The sequence below is a fragment of the Vigna umbellata genome, chromosome 4, assembly GCF_029865625.1.
Source record: "Vigna umbellata cultivar VRB3 chromosome 4, Vumbellata_1.0, whole genome shotgun sequence".
Classification (NCBI taxonomy): domain Eukaryota; kingdom Viridiplantae; phylum Streptophyta; class Magnoliopsida; order Fabales; family Fabaceae; genus Vigna; species Vigna umbellata.
Window position 1 is genome coordinate 64,120,379 of NC_142168.1, and position 19,198 is coordinate 64,139,576.

Here is a 19,198-nt window from a genome sequence, read left to right on the forward strand (position 1 = left end):
TTGGTATGATGTAAAATATAGATTATGTCTTTTTTTTGCTTTAAATTATATTAAAAATTACATTTGATATACATAATTAAGTCAGACGTAAAATTAACATTTATGTTCATGTTTTAATTTACTTAAAATTTTCGTATCACAAATTGAACCAAATTTGAATAATTTGAGTTTTAGAAGATTTTGTAACATCTTCTCTTAGCATTCTAAACACTAGCGTATAAAATATAAAAAAACAAATGCATTATTAAAAAAAGTATGAAAATTAGATAATTATTTTAAGTTGAGAAGTTACGAAATATTTTTAAATAAAAATTGTATAATTATGTATTTATATCTTTTTGTACAAAAGTAAGATAAAAGGTAAAATAATTTTGTTAAAGAATAACATCAGATACCGCTTCTTTTACATAAAGATACACAGATAATACCAAATTATATCAAATTAATCTTATTATTGGAAACATATTTTATCTTTGATAACAGTTATTCCAAGAAATATCGTGATAGGGGTGGGCATAGTTTATCTAACTGAACTTGAACTGCAGTTAACTGTATTGTTTTATACTTAAAAAAACTAAACTGTTTTTACTAAAAACTAATTAAACTATTTTACAGTTCAGATTAAAAAAACTGAAACTTAATAGTTTTAGTATGGTTAACTAGTTAACACATGTGTCTCTTCATCTTTCTTCGTCTCTTCATCTTTCTTCGTCGGAATCTCTCTTTATCACCACTGCACCTCACACAGATTTTGCCAAGGTTCGTTGCTCTCTTCCTTCCTACCGCTGCCCATCCCGCCGTCGCCCATCCCGCCGTCGCCCATCCCGCCGTCGACCATTCCGCTGTCGCCCATCTCCCTCTATTAGCCCTCTAGGGTTTCGTCATCGGCTCTCTTTTCGCTCCAGCGTCAATTTACATTCAATAAACACCCTTTGGCTTCTTACCACAAACCACTCTCAAGGTTTCCAAACACGTTAGCTTCGATACCCCTCAAAAGCCCGACTCAGTCATCGCTTTCTTCAACAGAAATGGATTCACCCACGCTCACATCAACAACATCGTCAACAGAAATGGATTCACCCACGCTCACATGCAACACTGACGAGAGGCTTTCGCCAAAGTTTCAATTTTTACGCTCAAAAGGTGCTTCTGTTTCTGATATCATTCACCTTGTTAATAGGTGCCCCAGAATCCTCGTATCCAGCCTTAAGAACAACGTGATCCCCTCCTTCGAATTGGTGAGAATCGAGAAGATTGAAAGAAGACAGTGGGTAATTTGATTTGATGAATTATTAGATTGAAGAATTTTGTGAGTTGTTTCTGCACCGCTAGTTTGAAGCATAAATTGACCATTGCATTTGTCTATTTCCATTACTGAACGTGAAAGAGAAATATATGAAGAAGACTGTTTTTGATGCAAACTGAACTGTACTGCAGTATGAACTAAAAAAATAGTTTAGTTCAGTTATCCTGAACTATTTTTTAGTTCAGTGCAGTTTTATTGAAATAGTTTATAATTATCTATAGATTGTAATAGTGCAGTACACTGTAGGGCAGTTTGCCCACCCCTAGATATGTATCACAAGTTTACCGGATAATCCAGTCCAAAGTTTATCAACACTAATATATCCTCTAATTAGAATTAATTTTCAACATAATTATTACTGGTATTTAAACATGTTATATGTACATAATAGATATATGCACCTATCACTAAAAATCATAATTCATATGAATTATATTTTAATTTTAGGATAAACATTTTGTTCTAGAATTTTTTTTTTCTCCTTCACCTTTTACTTTTTCCTCTTTTATTTTCTTTTATTTTTTTTTTATTCTTTTCTTCATCATATATGGTTAAACCCCTTCAGAAGTCTTTATTTATGTTAGTTATTTCCAGTTATGTCTCCGTATTATTGGATTCTCCAATTTAATCTTAAAAAATGAAAAATTAAGTCAATAAGGCCTTTACCGTTAAATTGACTTAACGTTAAGTTTTTTATGCGTTAAATTGACTTAAGGAGGTTAAGTTTTTGATGCGTTGGGACGTTGACGTGCCATGTTGTTTAAATGTGGCATTCATAGAGCTTTATACGTAAAATATAGGTTTAATCCTTTACTACATCCCTATTTATGTACGAATTTCTCAATTGGGTCCTCGTTTTTTAAAGTGTATCAAAATGGTCCTTAATTTTGAAAATTGATATCAATTGAGTCCTTTCCGTTAAGTTGGCTGGACGGCGTTAAAAAAATTGATGAGTGGATGCTGTGATGACGAACGAACGCTCGTCCACCAGCGAACGAACGCTCGTCCACCAGCGAACGAACGCTCGTCGACCTCTTACTGCTGGACGACCGTTCGTTCCACACTGGACGACCGTTCGTTCCACACTGGACGACCGTTCGTTCGGTGGTCGACGAGCGTTCGTTCGCTGGTGGACGAGCGTTCGCTCGCTGGTGAACGAGCGTTCGTTCGCTGGTGGACGAGCGTTCGTTCGTCATCTCAGCATCCACTCATCAATTTTTTTAACGCCGTCCAGCCAACTTAACGGAAAGGACTCAATTGATATCAATTTTCAAAATTAAGGACCATTTTGATACACTTTAAAAAACGAGGACCCAATTGAGAAATTCGTACATAAATAGGGATGTAGTAAAGGATTAAACCTAAAATATATAATTAAAAAAATTTCTGAAAATTGAAACCCAAATTAGGGTTCATCATCTTCAACCGTAACGATTGATGCTCATGTTCATCGCAAAATTTGATTTTCATGAAACCCAAAAAGTTTGTAAAATATGAAATTAAGCACCACCAAATTAGGGTTTATTAAAATCAAATTAGGTTCGAGATTGGAGTGGAGTCCAATCTAACGACAGGCGCTGGCAATGACCTCCTATATCAGGGTTTCGACATGGCGGTAGCGGGTGAAGCCCGGTTTGGCCAGTGTGCTTGAAGTTATCGATCCCCAAACCATCTTCCAATCCCATTTCCAATCCAACAACCCTAAATTCAGCAAATGCAGAGGCACACTCCACTTGTTCCTAACGCAAAGGTGTACTAGGATCGAAGCTCTGCATAAACGACGTTCTAAGGGATGACGAGATTCGTTCCGTTCTAGGGTGGGTGGAGACTGAAAAGGACAAGGAAACCTTCGATTTAGTTTGCAAGTGATGACTTTGGTTCTAGAGCACCGAAAGGAAGAAGCTCGCAGCACGTGTCGGTCCCCACATGCTCCGAAAAATGGCTGATAGGTTCACACGCTTAGTCGAATTGGACCTTGCTCAATCCGTTTCTCATTCCTTTTGTCCCGGCGTCATCGATTCTGACCTCACCGTCATCGCCAATGGCTTCACTTGCTTAAAGATCCTCAATTTGTACAATTGCAAATGTTCTTTTTTTTTCTCTCTCTCTTCTTCCTCATTTTTCTCTAATTTGCCTTTCAAATCTTGATTTTCTCTGATTTACTAGATCGTTGATTGTTTTTCTATATGTTTATGCTAAGTTAACTTCCATGGATGGTTAACTAAAAACAAAGATTTGACATCAGTTTTAAAGGGTGTCCTTTATTTAGTATGTTACTTTTTCTAATATTGAGGGTTCAAGTTTTATTATTAACAAGGCATTATTGTTGCGTAATGTGCAGGAATGACAATGCTGGAACAAAAGCTATTGGTGAATTTAGGGTTTGGGTGATGGACAAGGAAGAGGATTTATGACCTTTTTTAAATTTTTTAATCAAATGTTTTTCACGTCAAACTTAAGAAAACTGGTCACGTATACAGATATGTGCCACGTTTCAAAAACTGGTTAGTTCATATAAACTTAACCTCGTTAAGTCAATTTTTCATTTTTTAGGACTAAATTGGGGAATCTAATAATACCAAGATCTAAGTCGAAAAAACCTACATAAATAAAGACTTCTGAAGGGGTTTAACCTCATATATATATATATTATATATATATATATATATATATATATATATACACACGTTAAAGAGAAGTTTCCTATTTTATTTTTTTAATTCAACTTGTTAATTAATTTTTAGTTATAAATAAAAGAGTTAATTAATTTTTAGTTATAAATAAAAAGAGTTGATTAATTTTTTAATTTTTTTTTTCAAAAACATTTATCACTTCTTTCTTCATTTACCACTTTTAGAATTAATCAAACACATTTTTTATGATTTGTTTTCAAAAATAAGATTTATTAATCAGAAAAAATTGGGTATTGACAATAGTATTTATTAAATTTGTGCTATTAAAAATTAGGGTTAAATATGTTTTTAGTCCCTAAACTATTGGCCGTTTTTGGTTTTCGTCCCTCTTCCAAAGTAAGGTACAATTTGGTCCTCATTCTTTAGAAAAACGTTCGTTTTAGTCCTCAAAATTTTGTTTTTAGTCATCGTTTTAGTCCTCAAAACGTTCGTTTTTTCGACTAAAACGAACGTTTTTTAAAGATTGAGGACTAAATTGTACCTTACTTTGGAAGAGGGACGAAAACCAAAAACGATCAATAGTTTAGGGACTAAAAACATATTTAATCCTAAAAATTATAGACATTTTCTTCGTGCACTTTTATTATAACATACTGCAATTTTATACTAAGAAAAATATCATTGTACCTTCGTTTTTTACTGTCACTCTCTGAAAACAAGATGATAAAAATCCCTTTAAAAAAAAGCTTAAAACTAAAGTTTATTCTAAAAGGTAACATTTATATTTCGGAAAGCTTATTTCATAAATTTTATTTTGAAAGGTATCATTAGTTCTGAATTTTTTTTTCTAGAAAACTTGTTTCAAAATATAAGGTGTTTTGAAAATGTTGTTCTAGAATTTTTATTTTAGAAATATTATCTAAAAATCATGTTTTGAAAATTTCAGAAAATTTATTGGAAAACTTCTAGAATTAGGAATGATAAAACATTATCTTGAAAAGTGCAAGGTGTAGTTAAAATTTATGGGGTGCATTAAGAAATAACCAAATTATGTTGAGAGTATAAAAGGCTACCACCCAAGCCCAAAATAAATTCTGATTTGACGTACATTTTTTATTTTTATTGTTTATAATTTCCAAATATACCAATTTTATGTCAAATATCTATCAGTTTGAAAATACTAACAACAAGATTATTTACTAATCTAATAACAAAACAAATAAGACTTGAGAAAACATTTTTTTTTCATGATAAAAAATATTTTCTTTTCTTTTATACCGATCTTGTACATGATTATTCCAATAAGACTTCCACTAACTTACATAGGTAACAATAATTACTATTTTTTTATTCTTTCTCCAAACAATATACAAAGTATTTGATGTGTTACATTTAATAGCATATATTTACATAAAGTTCTTAAATTTTTAATGATTTTTCAAGTAATTTAAAACAATATTGTCTTTAGGAAACCCTAGAAGACAAAGAACTAAGAAATTACATTTAGATGTAAACAATGGTTTGTTTTAAAACAGAAATGTCATATCTTACAATATACAAATGTTTTTTGGGGTGATTTTGATTCTGTATAAATATTAAGAAAAATACTATGAGACACTGTTAAAAGGTGGTGAGATAATTTATACTTCATCTCACATGGTTAATCAACATGACATTATTTAATCTTAATTATCTATTGCCTAATTATGTATAAAGAAATAAACTATTCATCAAATTTATATCCAACATAACATCTTATATATACTATTGTATTGCAATAAATTATTGTGTGATTGAAGGTCGTTTACATGGTTAGAATAGATTCCGGACATATATAATTAAGTACATAATGCACTATGATTTACTTATTGTTGTACCTATTATATTTTATTAGTCGAGAGTGAATTTCTTTTATTATGATGAAAAAAAATTGAATGATCAACTTTTTTCAACTTTCATTTCAGTATCTACATTTCACCTGATCATTACACATATGTCATCACTTTTATTTTGCTATTAGTGTATATATATATATATATATATATATATATATATATATATATATATATATATATATATATATATATATAATGATCCAAACATTAAAACAGCCCTTATGCATGTTATAATGATACAGATTCTACGAATGTTTGTGATGATTATGTAGTCATGCTTTTGATAAAAGAAATTAATTTAAGCACATAAAACTGCAAGTTGAAATGAGAAAAAGAAAGTGATCGATTATATTATAACCAAAATTTGAGTAGTCTTTACAAGAGATAAAGATGAAAGAAAATTATATGGTTATTACCTGCACTGTTGTTTGTGAAAGAATTTATCAGAGAGAAGTTTTGTTAGGAGATTTTTCAGCCTTCTTGAAGCTGGACCAGGGTTAAGCACACCATAATTCTCAGTTCTCAAAATGTTTACTTACATGAATATTTTAACTTTTGAGTGATATCTTTTGTGCATAGAAGATTGATTTAAATATGATTTGTGACAATTAGATTTATTGAGTTTGTGAAATTAAAATGTCTTGAAAACTGAATTTTCGTTGTATAAATTATTTTTGGATGTTATGATGTTTATTGATGCAATTGAAGTTAAATTGTTAATGGAAAGTGTTAAATAAATTGGTCCAAGCTTCAAAATAAGACTAAATTAACAAATTCTGGAAAAATCTTTTCTACATCCTCAATTATATTATTCATAAATTTTCACTTACTTTATCATTAAATTCACTTACTTTCATCCTCAAATTTCTAAAAAAAAAAATAATGATAATAACATATTATCTCTAAATTTCCTGAAATTCATCTCCTACTTCTTTGCAAATCTATCCTCTGAAATATCACATCCTAAAATAGCTACGGACGCTGACTCTCAGAAATTGATGGTCTTCAATGTTAAGGGAAATAGCACATTACTCTATCTTCAAAGAATCATTCAACATTTTCTCCATTTCATAAAAAGACATAGAAGAGGTTGGATCTGTGGGCAGAGATAAAGACCGGATACCTATATTGCAAGTCCACAACATACAACTTATCTGTTATTTTAATGAATGGATTCATGAATTGAGTGAGAATTGCTTGTTTCATTCCCAAAATTGTCATTGTGTTGGTGATTGTAACCCAAGCCGTTTTAGAACTCACATAGCTGATAGAGTTGTTTTCACTAAGAATGTTGCCTTTCTAATACACGAACACACTCATAACTGTAGTCATGTCTCATACCTATTGATAAAATGTTGAGAAGAATAAAAAGAACTTAGACATAATCTTTTTTGTATAATTAAATTTTAAAAATAGGCATAGTTCAAAAATTCAACAACTGCACGCAACTTTCCCATTATCAATAAGGGTTAAATATGTTTTTAATCCCTATATTATCAAGCGGTTTTGGGTTTAGTCCCTCTTTCAAAGTAAGGTACATTTTAGTCCTCCTCCTTAAAGAAACTTTGATTTTAGTCCTCTAAAACTAACACAGTTAAAAATTAGCTGACGTGGCTAACGGTAGACTGACACACAATTTTTTTTTCAAGTGTTTCTCACCTTTTCTCCCTCTCTCTCTTCCTTCCATCTTCCACCCAACTTCATCTTTCACAGCATCCGTGGTTACATCTCTAACGTAACCAGCTTTCTTTCTCATGGAAATGACAATCCCTTTCTTTGTCTCCTCCATCACTAAAGCAATTTTTTCCCCAATATCATCACACTTAACTTCACAACTCTTCCCTCTCGCAACCTCCACGCATATCCCAACCTCTTCCTCCAACAACTTGCAGTTGTAAAACTGCTCCGTCGCCGTCGGCCATCCCAGAATAGGCACCGCCTGACTCAGTGATTCCAGCACCGAGTTCCACCTGCAGTGACTCAGAAACACCAAAACCGCAGAAATATTTTTCAAGGTTTTTTATTTATAAATCTTATTAACTTAACTAATTTCTTTTATACTTTTTACTTATATGATAGTCTTTCAAGATGCAATTCAGTTTGGCTACTGTCAACACAACCTAACTTATTAATAATTTTCTATGAAAACAGTTTACAGCCCTCACAATATCCTTATTAATAATTTTCTATGAGGTTTTTATAAAGTATAAGTTAAAATCATCCTGTCAACTATCACAATCCTACACAGCTTCTCCTATTTTCTTTTCTGTAAACCGGCATGTTAGATTATTATTATCCACTATACTAAGCATTGGGAAGTTAATATTATCAAGCCTGATACCCATATCTTGCCCTTCACTGAACCTTTTTTTCAAAAAGGTTCCTGATCTCTTGCTTTACCTTAATTTGTTCCTCGCTCCAATCATTCCCATTTTAAAACTCTGCAGCTTACGTAAGCAATGAGAAGCACAATTATCATGCATAAAATAAGATGTGGCCAACATTTGTTTAATCATGGCACATGCATGTATCCTGCAAAAAAAATATTCTATAAATAGGCTTTACATTTCAGCACAAATCCACAATTCTCTCAACTACTTCTATAGTACCTTGTGAAGCAATTAGGAGGGAGACCGTGCTGGGAGGGATTGAAAGGGATTGGCGGAGGGTTTTGTCGAGAGGGTTCAAGAATCGGGAAAGGGTTTGGTGGTTCGCGATTGGGCGCCCCAGTTGGAGATTTTGTGGCATTTTGAAATTTTGGTGTTTCTGAGTCACTGTGGATGGAACTCGGTGTTGGAATCACTGAATCAGGCGGTGCCTATTCTGGGATGGCCGACGACGGCAGAACAGTTTTACAACTGCAAGTTGTTGGAGGAAGAGGTTGGGATATGCGTGGAGGTTGCGAGAGGAAAGAGTTGTGAAGTTAAGTGTGATGATATTGGGGGAAAAATTGCTTTGGTGATGGAGGAGACAAAGAAAGGGATTGCCATTTCCATGAGAAAGAAAGCTGGTTACATTAGAGATGTGACCAGGGATGTTGTGAAAGATGAAGTTGGGTGGAAGATGGAAGGAAGAGAGAGAGGGGGAGAAAAGGTGAGAAACACTTGAAAAAAAAATTGTGTGTCAGTCTACCGTTAGCCACGTCAGTTAATTTTTAACGGTGTTAGTTTTAGAGGACTAAAATCAAAGTTTCTTTAAGGAGAAGGACTAAAATGTACCTTACTTTAAAAGGGGACTAAACCCAAAACCGCTTGATAGTATAGGGACTAAAACAATATTTAACCCTATCAATAATCAATTAATGGATGCATTTGCAATATGAATTTAGCATGTCCAAATAACACTCAACAATTTCAAGATCAAGATTATGAAATAATTATATAAACACATCAAATAAAACAAAGCTTACTTTATCAACTGTGAAATCGTTTTACTCTCCTTCGTTGGCCTCTCATTTGCCAGCGATAATGAGATCTTCTTCTATGAAGCATATTTCTTCCTATTCTAACTCGTTGTTATTTTCTTTCTTACACTACGTGTTTGCTTATTCCGACGTAGACAATGGGAATGTGCGAAAACATAAGATGAGTATAAACGAAATAGAGATTAAGAACGAAATAAGTCACTAAGATTAGAGATTTTGAGTTTTGTATCATGAGAAAAAGAAGATTAATAAATAACATGATGGAATTGGAATGGATTAGCATATTTTTCTTTTTTTATTATAAAACTTTAAAAACATTAATATTATTCACTTCATGTAATTTTTTTTTATTATTTCCTCCCTACACCTTTTTCATCTAATTTTTTCACTAACCTTTGGTATTATTATTTTTTTCATTTATTTTTAACACTAATTCTTTTATTTCTTCTACTCATTTTTTTAAATTATATTTTATCCATCTCTTTTCTCTATCCATCTTTTTTGTTATTTTTCTCTTTAAATTTTTCAACATCTAATTTCTCCATCTACCTTTTATATTAATTTTTTTTCATTTATTTTCTAAACTAACTTTTTTCTATTTCTTCCACTCATTTTTCTAAATTATAGTTTATCCACCTATTTTCTCAATCCACCTTTTTTTTTATTATTTTTTTTTTAAATTTTTCTTCACTAACTTTTTATTATTATCTCTTCCTTCCACTTTATTCATCTAATTTCTTCACAACTTTTTATATTAATTTTTCTTCACTCATTTTATCTCCTAATCTTTCTACTATTTTTTTATTATTTTCTTCATCCATTTTTTATTTAATTTCTCCATTTTTTATATTAATTTTTTCTCTATTAATTTTTTCTACACTAAATTTTTTATTTCTTCTACTATTTTCTTAAATTATATCTACCTACTTTGTCCATCTATTATTTTTTTTAATTATTTTTCTCCACCAATAGTACACAATCATACTAGTGATCATTGACAAATTATCAAAGTATGTTGACTTTGCTCCTTGAAGGCTGATTACTCAGAAACTTTGATGAAGTCAGTGGTGAAATTACATGGTTCCCTATTACTATTGTTTCTTACTGCTTACTGCGACAAGGTCTTCACAAGCTAATTTTGGCGGCATCTTTTTAATTTAACTATAATGTTGTCTGATTAATTTAACTAAAGGATTTGCAAAACCTTTGATAAACTGAACTAGCAACAAAGAATTACCAACTAGCATATTTGGAAAAAAAAAACTTTTCAACCAATTCCAAATTTTAACTGTAGCAGCACAGTAAAAAAACAAATGCAGTATTGATTCTTCACTATTACCACAGAAAGAGCATACAGAACACAGAAAAATACCTTTATGCTGAGAGTGAGTGGGAAACCTATGTTGGGAACTTTAGAGACGTGAAAGAAGTGTTTAAAAATTGGGAGAGGTTGGAAGATTTTGAGAGAAGGAAAGACTTGTTGAATTCAATGCTTTTCACTTTTTGGCTTGATTACAAATGATACAATCATCTCCAATTTATACTAATGGCACCTTCTCAACCAATAGTTAAGATCTTGCCACTACAACATTAATCTAAGGATCATTATTCATTCTCTAGAGATTTCTAAAACATTCATAAAATTCCAAACTTATCTAGAGACATCTCATAGATAAGCATCCCTAGATATTTTTGTACATCATTCTAGAATCTTCTAGATATGATTTTTTTAGAATTCTATTTGGGCTTTTTCTAATATTGGGATTTTATCTTTTAGGCCCAAAACACAAAATCAATTTACATTTCAACACCCCTCTTAAACTTGATTTTGTACTCCAAGCAAACTTCTCAAATTCATTAAGACTTCTTTCTTCAGCGATTTGGTGAAGATATCTGCTACCAGATCATGTATCTTCATGTATTCCATTTGCACATCCCACTAGTACAAAAACAACGTACAACGTCGAATATTTTTGGCTTTTAACGACGCATTCGAGTTTGACGTCATAGTGAGAGACGTAAGTTTGAAGTCGAATTTAAAAAATTTGACGTTACGTCGAATTTTGTTAATATTCAACGTCAATCAATTTTTTTTTTGTTTTTTTAATTAATTGTGATCCTTTTTTACAACTCTACGATACCTGAAAAGCAAACAAACAACAAATTTCAGTTTTTGGTATTTTATAAAGCATGAACTATGAATGTGTAGTGTAGTATCAACAACAAACAATAATAACCAACAACAAACAATAATAACCAACAACAAAACAAGTTCAATCAAACAACAACAACAAACAAGTTCAATCAAACAACAACAACAAACAAGTTCAACCAAACAACAACATCAAACAAGTTCAAACAAAAAAAACAACAAACAAGTTCAACAAATAAGTTCTTCAAAATGAAAACGAAAACTAACCTTTAAAAGGTGGGTTCGTCGGAATAAAGTTTTGTCACCAGTGAGAGAGAAAGCAAAATGCACATACGAAGGACAAGAGCACGAAAGTAATCCGTGAAAACAAACAAAAATCATACATAAAGTAATTAATTAACATGCACTTGTATCAAATGAAAGAAAGATTACATGTGATGCTCGTCAAACTTTGTTCAAGAAAAGTTTGAGAAGAGAAGAGGGTATTATGTCGAATTACAATTCTAAATGACGTTTAATAATTGAATTTATTTACAAAAATGTCACCGCTCATTTTTAACGTTGGCTATTCAGTGGTTGAACGTTGAACGCGTGACGTTATACGCTGTTTTTGTACTAGTGTCTTTGTTGTTGATGCATTCTAATGTAACGATAACGGGTGTAGATGTGCTTACTTCGATCATGGAAGATTGGGTTTTTTGCTAGCTATTGTCGACTTGTTGTCCAAGAAAATCTTTGTTGGCTCCACTTATGGCAAGCTTAACTCCTTCAATAGATTTTGTAGACAAATAGCATGGCAAACACATGAAGTTGCAGCTACATACTCTGTTTCACATGTAGAAAGAGTAACAATAGGCTGCTTCTTGGACATCCAAGTAAAAGTTGTATCTCCCATGTAGAACACAAATCCACTTGGGCTCTTTCGATCATCCATATCTCCACTCCAATCTCTATCACTATATCCAACAAGCTTGTAATCGTTAGAAATGGAGTATTATAAGCCAAAACTTGTCGTACCTTTTATATATCGAAGAATCCTCTTCGCAAACTTGAAGTGAGTAGTTGTTGGAGCTTCCATGTAGCGACTCACGACTCCAACAACATAGAGAATGTCTGGTCTTGTACAAGTTAAATAATGCAAACTTCCAACAAGACTTTTATAGAGGATTGGATCCACTTTTTCTCCCTCTTCATCACTCAACTTAATGTCGTATTCCATAGGAGTACCAATTGGATTAGCATCATCCATCTTGAACTTCTTAAGGAGGTCTTTCGCCACCAATCTTGCCTTGTATCTTTGAACTTCTCCTTTGGAGTCCTTCTTTGCTTTGTAGACCCACTTGACACCAATTGCTTTTACTCTTTTAGAAGTGAGACTAACTCCCAAGTATCATTCTTCTTTATTCCCTCGATCTCTTCATCAATTGCATTTCTCCAACTCTTCTTTTCAATTGCTCCATGGAAGTTCATGGGCTCAGAGTCTGTAAATAGAAAAAATAAGGTAACATTGTCTATATTTTCAGTTACCTCATATATTTCTTGGAGACTTCAAAAACATGGTGTTCTTTCACTTGAGCTTTCATCATCTTGAAGGGTTGTATTTGGTGAAGTGGGTGGAGTAGCAAATGCCTCTTCTGGTTGTTGTTGTTATTCCATGTCATCTTCTTAACGCACGAAAAGAAGGTATGGTCCTCACAGTTTGTCGACCAATCTCATTCTCCTTCTTCATCAAACACTACATTCCGACTAATGATTATTTTCCTTGTATCAGGATTGTAGAGTTTATACCCTTTGGAGTTGGCGTCTAAACCAATGAAGATGTATTTTCACTTTTTTCGTCAAGCTTACTTTGTTTCTCATCTGGTACATGCTCATGAGTTATGCTTCCAAAGACTCTAAGATGAGAAATACACGGCTTTCTTCTGTTCCATGCTTCTTGTGGTGTTTATCCACTAACGCTTCTTGTTGGAGAGCGGTTGGTTAGATAGACTGCACATGCAACAACTTCAGTCAAAAATTTCTTTGGAAATCTCTTGCTTTTAAGCATGCTCCTTGTCATCTCCACGACTGTTTTATTCTTCCTTTCAACCACTCCATTTTGTTGAGGGGATCTTGACACTGCTAATTGTCGTCTTATTTCATTATCTTTACAATATTTTTGAAACTCTTGATGTGAACTCTTCTCCATAGTTGGATCTCAAAGCTTTGATTAAAAGACCACTTTCCTTCTCAAAACACGGGTTTTAAATTTCTTGAAGTTCTCAAATACAAGGAATATACCATGCTTTTACGTGTGTTCTCTCTGTTTTCCAAACAAAAATGCTAGAAATTGAGGATGTCTTTTTATTTTTTGACTCGTGTTTTCTCTATTTTCCAAACAAAATGCTAGAAATTGAGGACAGGTATTTTGACTTTGATATTGTAGTGACCTTAAATTGTCTGCTCTTATCCAAACATTTCAACTTTTTTTGAGTCCAAGGACATGTGTATCATAAATGGTTGTTCATAACAGAATATACAAATTTAGACTATAACACCATACTCAAAAATTGTGTTTTATATAAAAACCGAAAAGACTAACAGTAGCAAACACACATCCCGCTCCAAGGGGCGGCTTCACCGAAAGAAAGGGGATTTTGTGATACCTGCATCTATTATTTATAACATTATTTGTCTGTTGTTTTATTTCTTAATTATAAATTTGTCAAATTATTTTTAATTTATTTTCAGTGTTCAAATATTTGTGTAATAACACACGTCAAACAACTCTCTTTTGTTCACTTTATTTTCTGTGCAAATCTTTTAAAAGAAATGAAAGCAGTAATTTTGCGATAAAAAATAGTAGTTGGAAATAAAAACAAGTATACGAGTCCCTAAACTTTTTTAAGAGACTGAATTAGGAATACCAGAATCTCTGCCGTGTGTCAAAATATCTAACCCAATGGATCTACTGTTCTCCAGAATATAAGTAGACATAAGCAAAAGAATAAGCAACTACAGAGTTCTTCAAAATATATACCAAAGTCAGCCCCAATGGAATCTATAACTAAAAGATGGTTGACAATACCCAGACGTGAACATAAGCTCTCTCCCACTTAAGACCAGCATTAGGAGTTGCCAATTCTGTTTCTTACCTTTACCAGCTTTTGGCTCACTTTAGCATGTTTAGCACTCAAATACTACTAAGTCAAAAAGCGTAGAAAGAAACTAAGACAAATCCATAAGGACTAATGCAGTGGCTTAAAACAAACACAAACATTATAAACAAATTTATTTTGGAGCAGGTGCAGTAACTATCAAACTTATCAGCCACGCTATAATGGACCAAATGCTCCAACAAACGACGAAAAGGACAAAAAATCCAGCCAAAATAGTAAGGAGAGGAGGACCCTGAGAAGTATTGCTAGTTTCATTTACATCTGATCCTTCTTTGGGTGATTTCCCATCTACAGAGTTAGGGTTTGTTGCGAACACAGTCAACAGCCTCTGATTCACTTTCAATCTCCTAAAAACTTTGCACCTGAATACAATCCAAACCAGAAGATATATACAGTTTCAGTCTGATGATATATTACTACAGAAATAAGATAAAACATTTGTGAGTAAAAAGGATACAATTATTACAACAATGTAGATAACACACACCTGTTGTAATTCAAGTAATATGATAGAATGGAAGAGGGGATAGTTGTTTCATTTTAGGTAAAAATTTCTCATAATTTAATTTTTTTTTTTAAATACGAGGAACAGAAAGCACAACTAACAAGTAAACTTCCAAACATTATTTGTTCTTTTCTATAAATACTTTTATCATTTTCTGTTTTTAGAAATCCAAATTAACCCTCTCCTCTCTCCCCTCCCAAACTAACATACCCAACCATGCGCATCTAAGGTTTCTGTTAGAAGACTTACATACAGCTTAACTTTTTCAGATTTATCTTCTGACAACTCGTGCACGGGTTTGGAAGAGCTTATGACAATTTTTGGCTTACTTTAATAAACTCTCTGGATAGTTTCTGTAAATAACTTATAACTAGTATGAAAACAGTTTAGCCCAACTTCTTTTTCCACCATAAATATGTGCCTGTTCAATAACTTCAAAAGCCTCAGGTGCTTGATAAACAGGAGGATAGTGAGAAATCGTTTTATTAAAAAATAAGAAAAGGATTAAGATAAGAACCATTAAACAAAGCAAAGTCCAAGATTGTACAATTTGTCCTATAAAAATTGAAGAATGAAGAATCCAAGCCTCCACTTATTTATTTAGTGACAACCCCATATTTTTTCATTGCCAAACAACAGAATTTTAAAGAAAACTTTGATGCAATTGCATATTTTCTTTTGGTATGGTTCTCCAATCAAAATTGAAGTTTCGTCTAGTTAAGTTGCATATATTAACGGTTTGCATTAAAGATAAATGTAGATTATCGATGTAAAACTTTAATTTTAATTGAAAAATAACACTATGTTCAGACAAAGGTTTTAGGTCTGCTCTTATTCATTTACTGACAGCCCACAAAAATTTAGAGACAAAACATATATGTAATCCCTAAAGTGGCTTTTGATAACGTTCTCTTATCAAAGTCAGAGTTCTATCTCAGTAACTTCATAACAATGTTTGCTTAATAATGATCAATGTAGAACATCGAAATAAAACTCCAATTCTCACCAACGAACAACACTAAAAGACTGCATCTAAGTTCTGCAAAAAAAACTAAACAAAAATAAGAAAGAACTCGCAGGATTTTATCACAACTATTCAAACCAACAACTCTGTTAGTTCAGCACACTGCAAAACCAAAAACTGGCTTCCACCGCCATATAGATGTCGAAATTAATAAAAAAAAAAACAGTATAAAGCGGAGAGCAATTTAAAACACAAACCGAGCAAATGCAAATAAAAATGTACAGAAAAGAACTACAGAACTAAGATGTAAAAATTAAGGATGAAGAGATAAAAAATTGAATGAAAAAGGTGAAACAGTGTGAACCTGAAGGTAGAAGAGGAGAGAGAGAATTTGAGAGGTGGAGCAATGGAGAGAAATTGAGGTGGCGAAGGAAACCCTAGTCTGAGCTGAGCCTGTGGTAGTGCTGCGTGTGAGATTCTCAGCGCCATATCACTCTCTCACTCTCACAAACACTCACACTCCACAAAACAAACAAGGACCATCAAATTTTTAAATAAATATCTACACATTTATTTTCTGGTTTAAAATTTTTATGAGTCACTCATTTATCAGTGTCATTCAAGAAGGAGAATTGAAAGATATTATTTTTACAAGAATTGTCAAGCATCTTTAATTATCAATGTATCCCTTAACTTCTATAAGAATTTAAGTTGAAGGCAATAATAGTGTATTTTTTTTATAAAGAAATTGATTTTTTATTTTTTTAACTTAAACTTATCTCTTATAATAGAAATTTTTTGGTATAAATTTTTAGACTATAATTTTTTTTCTAAGGTAATTATATTTTCTATTAAAAAATACATTTATAAAATAGAAAGATATAGTAAAATTATTATTTTATAAAAAATTGAGTATAGATGTTAAAAATCGTATATACAAGAATTTTATTTTCGATGGAGAGAGATTGTGAGATGAAAAGGTAAATGACTTTTTTTTTTTAGTTTTTGTATTCGCGCCGTTATTTTATTATAGCAAAGGTAAGATTATTTTATATGGTATTATATAAATTCTATCTATCTATATAATAGTATAGTTATGAGGATTTAATTATAATTTTATCCATTTAATCTTTATCATATGAGAAAATTGGTTATAACATACAACATGATAAATTTATTGTTTTGAGATTGTAATAATTTTTTCAAAACAATTTTTTTATCACATATCTAAAAGTCTGAATAGTAATAATTTCACCCTAAGTTAAAAAAAAATTACAAACACACAATATATATATATATATATATATATATATATATATATATATATATATATATATATTACACACACACACACGTTTATTAAAGAAAAATTTTAAAAATAAAATACCTATTATTTTACATATGAGTTTAATACTTTTATAATAAATTAAAACATTGACAACCACTAATACAAAGATAAACTATCAAAAGACTTTATAAGAGATTCACAATTATATGCATTTTAAATAATAAACCACAATCATTTAGTCTTTTTCATCACATACATATATATACACATGCATATGAATCACACACATCTATATTGGTAGGATATTTATCAAAGAATATATATATATATATATATATATATATATATATATATATATATATATAGACACCGATCAAACGACTCATATTAAGCATTATTTATCAGAGATTCAATACTTAATCCATTTTAGCACTTTTGGTATACAATCTCGGCTACATGGATTACAATGAATTTAAAGTACATCCTTATCCAAAATTCAACTTGTGTTTCGATTAACTGTTTCAAGCTCCATCATGTGATCTTGACTATACAATTAATCTCCTTGAATTTCATACCATTATATAACATAGTTCACTTGGCTTAGACCAACAGTGAAACTAAAAAATTTCTATTACAATATATATATATATATATATATATATATATATATATATATATATATTCTTAATACTCACAAACAATTATAGTTCATATATTATTCCTCATTTGTGACCTCAAAATCAAACTTCATGCAAGTGTCTCATTTCATGTACACACATATATCACTATGCACTGAATTAAAACAATAATCATTTAAACGTGTAATCAAACACTTTTTCTCATAAAACATATGTATACACAACAAATACAATCAAATAAGGTAAGTAAAAATCGTTTGCATGGAACCAGCAAATAATATTTCTACTTCAGTGAAAAATAATTTCTAAGCGAGGATATCAAATGAAACACTTAATAGAATGACTCAAACATACATTTGTTTAAACATATTTATCTTTGTTGAAGTGAAGTGTTAGATGATATTGTCACTTATTAGTGATTGAAGTCTTTAGTATTAACACATTGAAACTTAAACATAATTATCTCCTTCTATTTTCAAAATAAACCCCTATTTCAAAATCATTAGACTTCTCATTTCAAAACTAAGTTAACGATAGAGTTCGAATTTTGGCAGATAAAGAGAGACCCTGTATTTTCTAATAGACTGAAAGGTCTAGATTTGACTTGATCATGGGAAACATCGGACACACACACAACTGATATTGCTTATAATTTTACATACTAAGAACATTAAAGACACATGTAAAGGATACTCTTCATTATTTGCAGTAGAGAACGTTATTTGCAGAAGAGAACGTTAGGTGAAAGTACAACTATTGTCCTTCAATATTTTTCATGTTATTAAGGAATTTCATATGCAAATGGGTCTCATGTTCTTCAGTTTCCTTCTAAAGAGTTTTACTCTTACATGTAATTCCTAAACTTTGGACCGAAGAGGTACTTTAATCTTACACACAAAATCGAGTCATGCTACAAGGATCTTTATAAGAAAGGTTCCATTTTGATGTTACTAACTAGAGCTTAACTAAAATAACTTCCTTTGACTTAAATTTATCGAGAGTTACTTGATTCGGGTGAGAATACCTCCAACTATTCTCGTATTCAATATTATAAAATAAATATTTATGATAAAAAATAGTAAGCTAATAATCTAGTTAGTTAATAAAAAAACTGTCTCTAGTACATATGAAAACAAACAATTACTAATAAAACGAAGAACATCATATACTATACGCATAGAACCATCGCTGCAATACTTTAATAAATGAAATTAGGATCCTTAGTCTTATGATAA

General features: G+C 31.4%; 1 protein-coding gene across 1 annotated transcript; it reads right to left on the reverse strand.

The window, feature by feature from the left end:
* Positions 1 to 14,363: 14,363 nt before the first annotated feature.
* Positions 14,364 to 16,568, reverse strand: LOC148200905 (uncharacterized). The gene is made up of 2 exons (XM_088111797.1): positions 16,402 to 16,568; positions 14,364 to 14,930 (listed from the first exon to the last, which is right to left on the reverse strand). Exons 1-2 carry the CDS (start codon positions 16,524 to 16,526, stop codon positions 14,681 to 14,683), a joined length of 375 nt encoding a protein of 124 aa, XP_087967923.1. The 5' UTR covers positions 16,527 to 16,568; the 3' UTR covers positions 14,364 to 14,680.
* Positions 16,569 to 19,198: the final 2,630 nt, after the last annotated feature.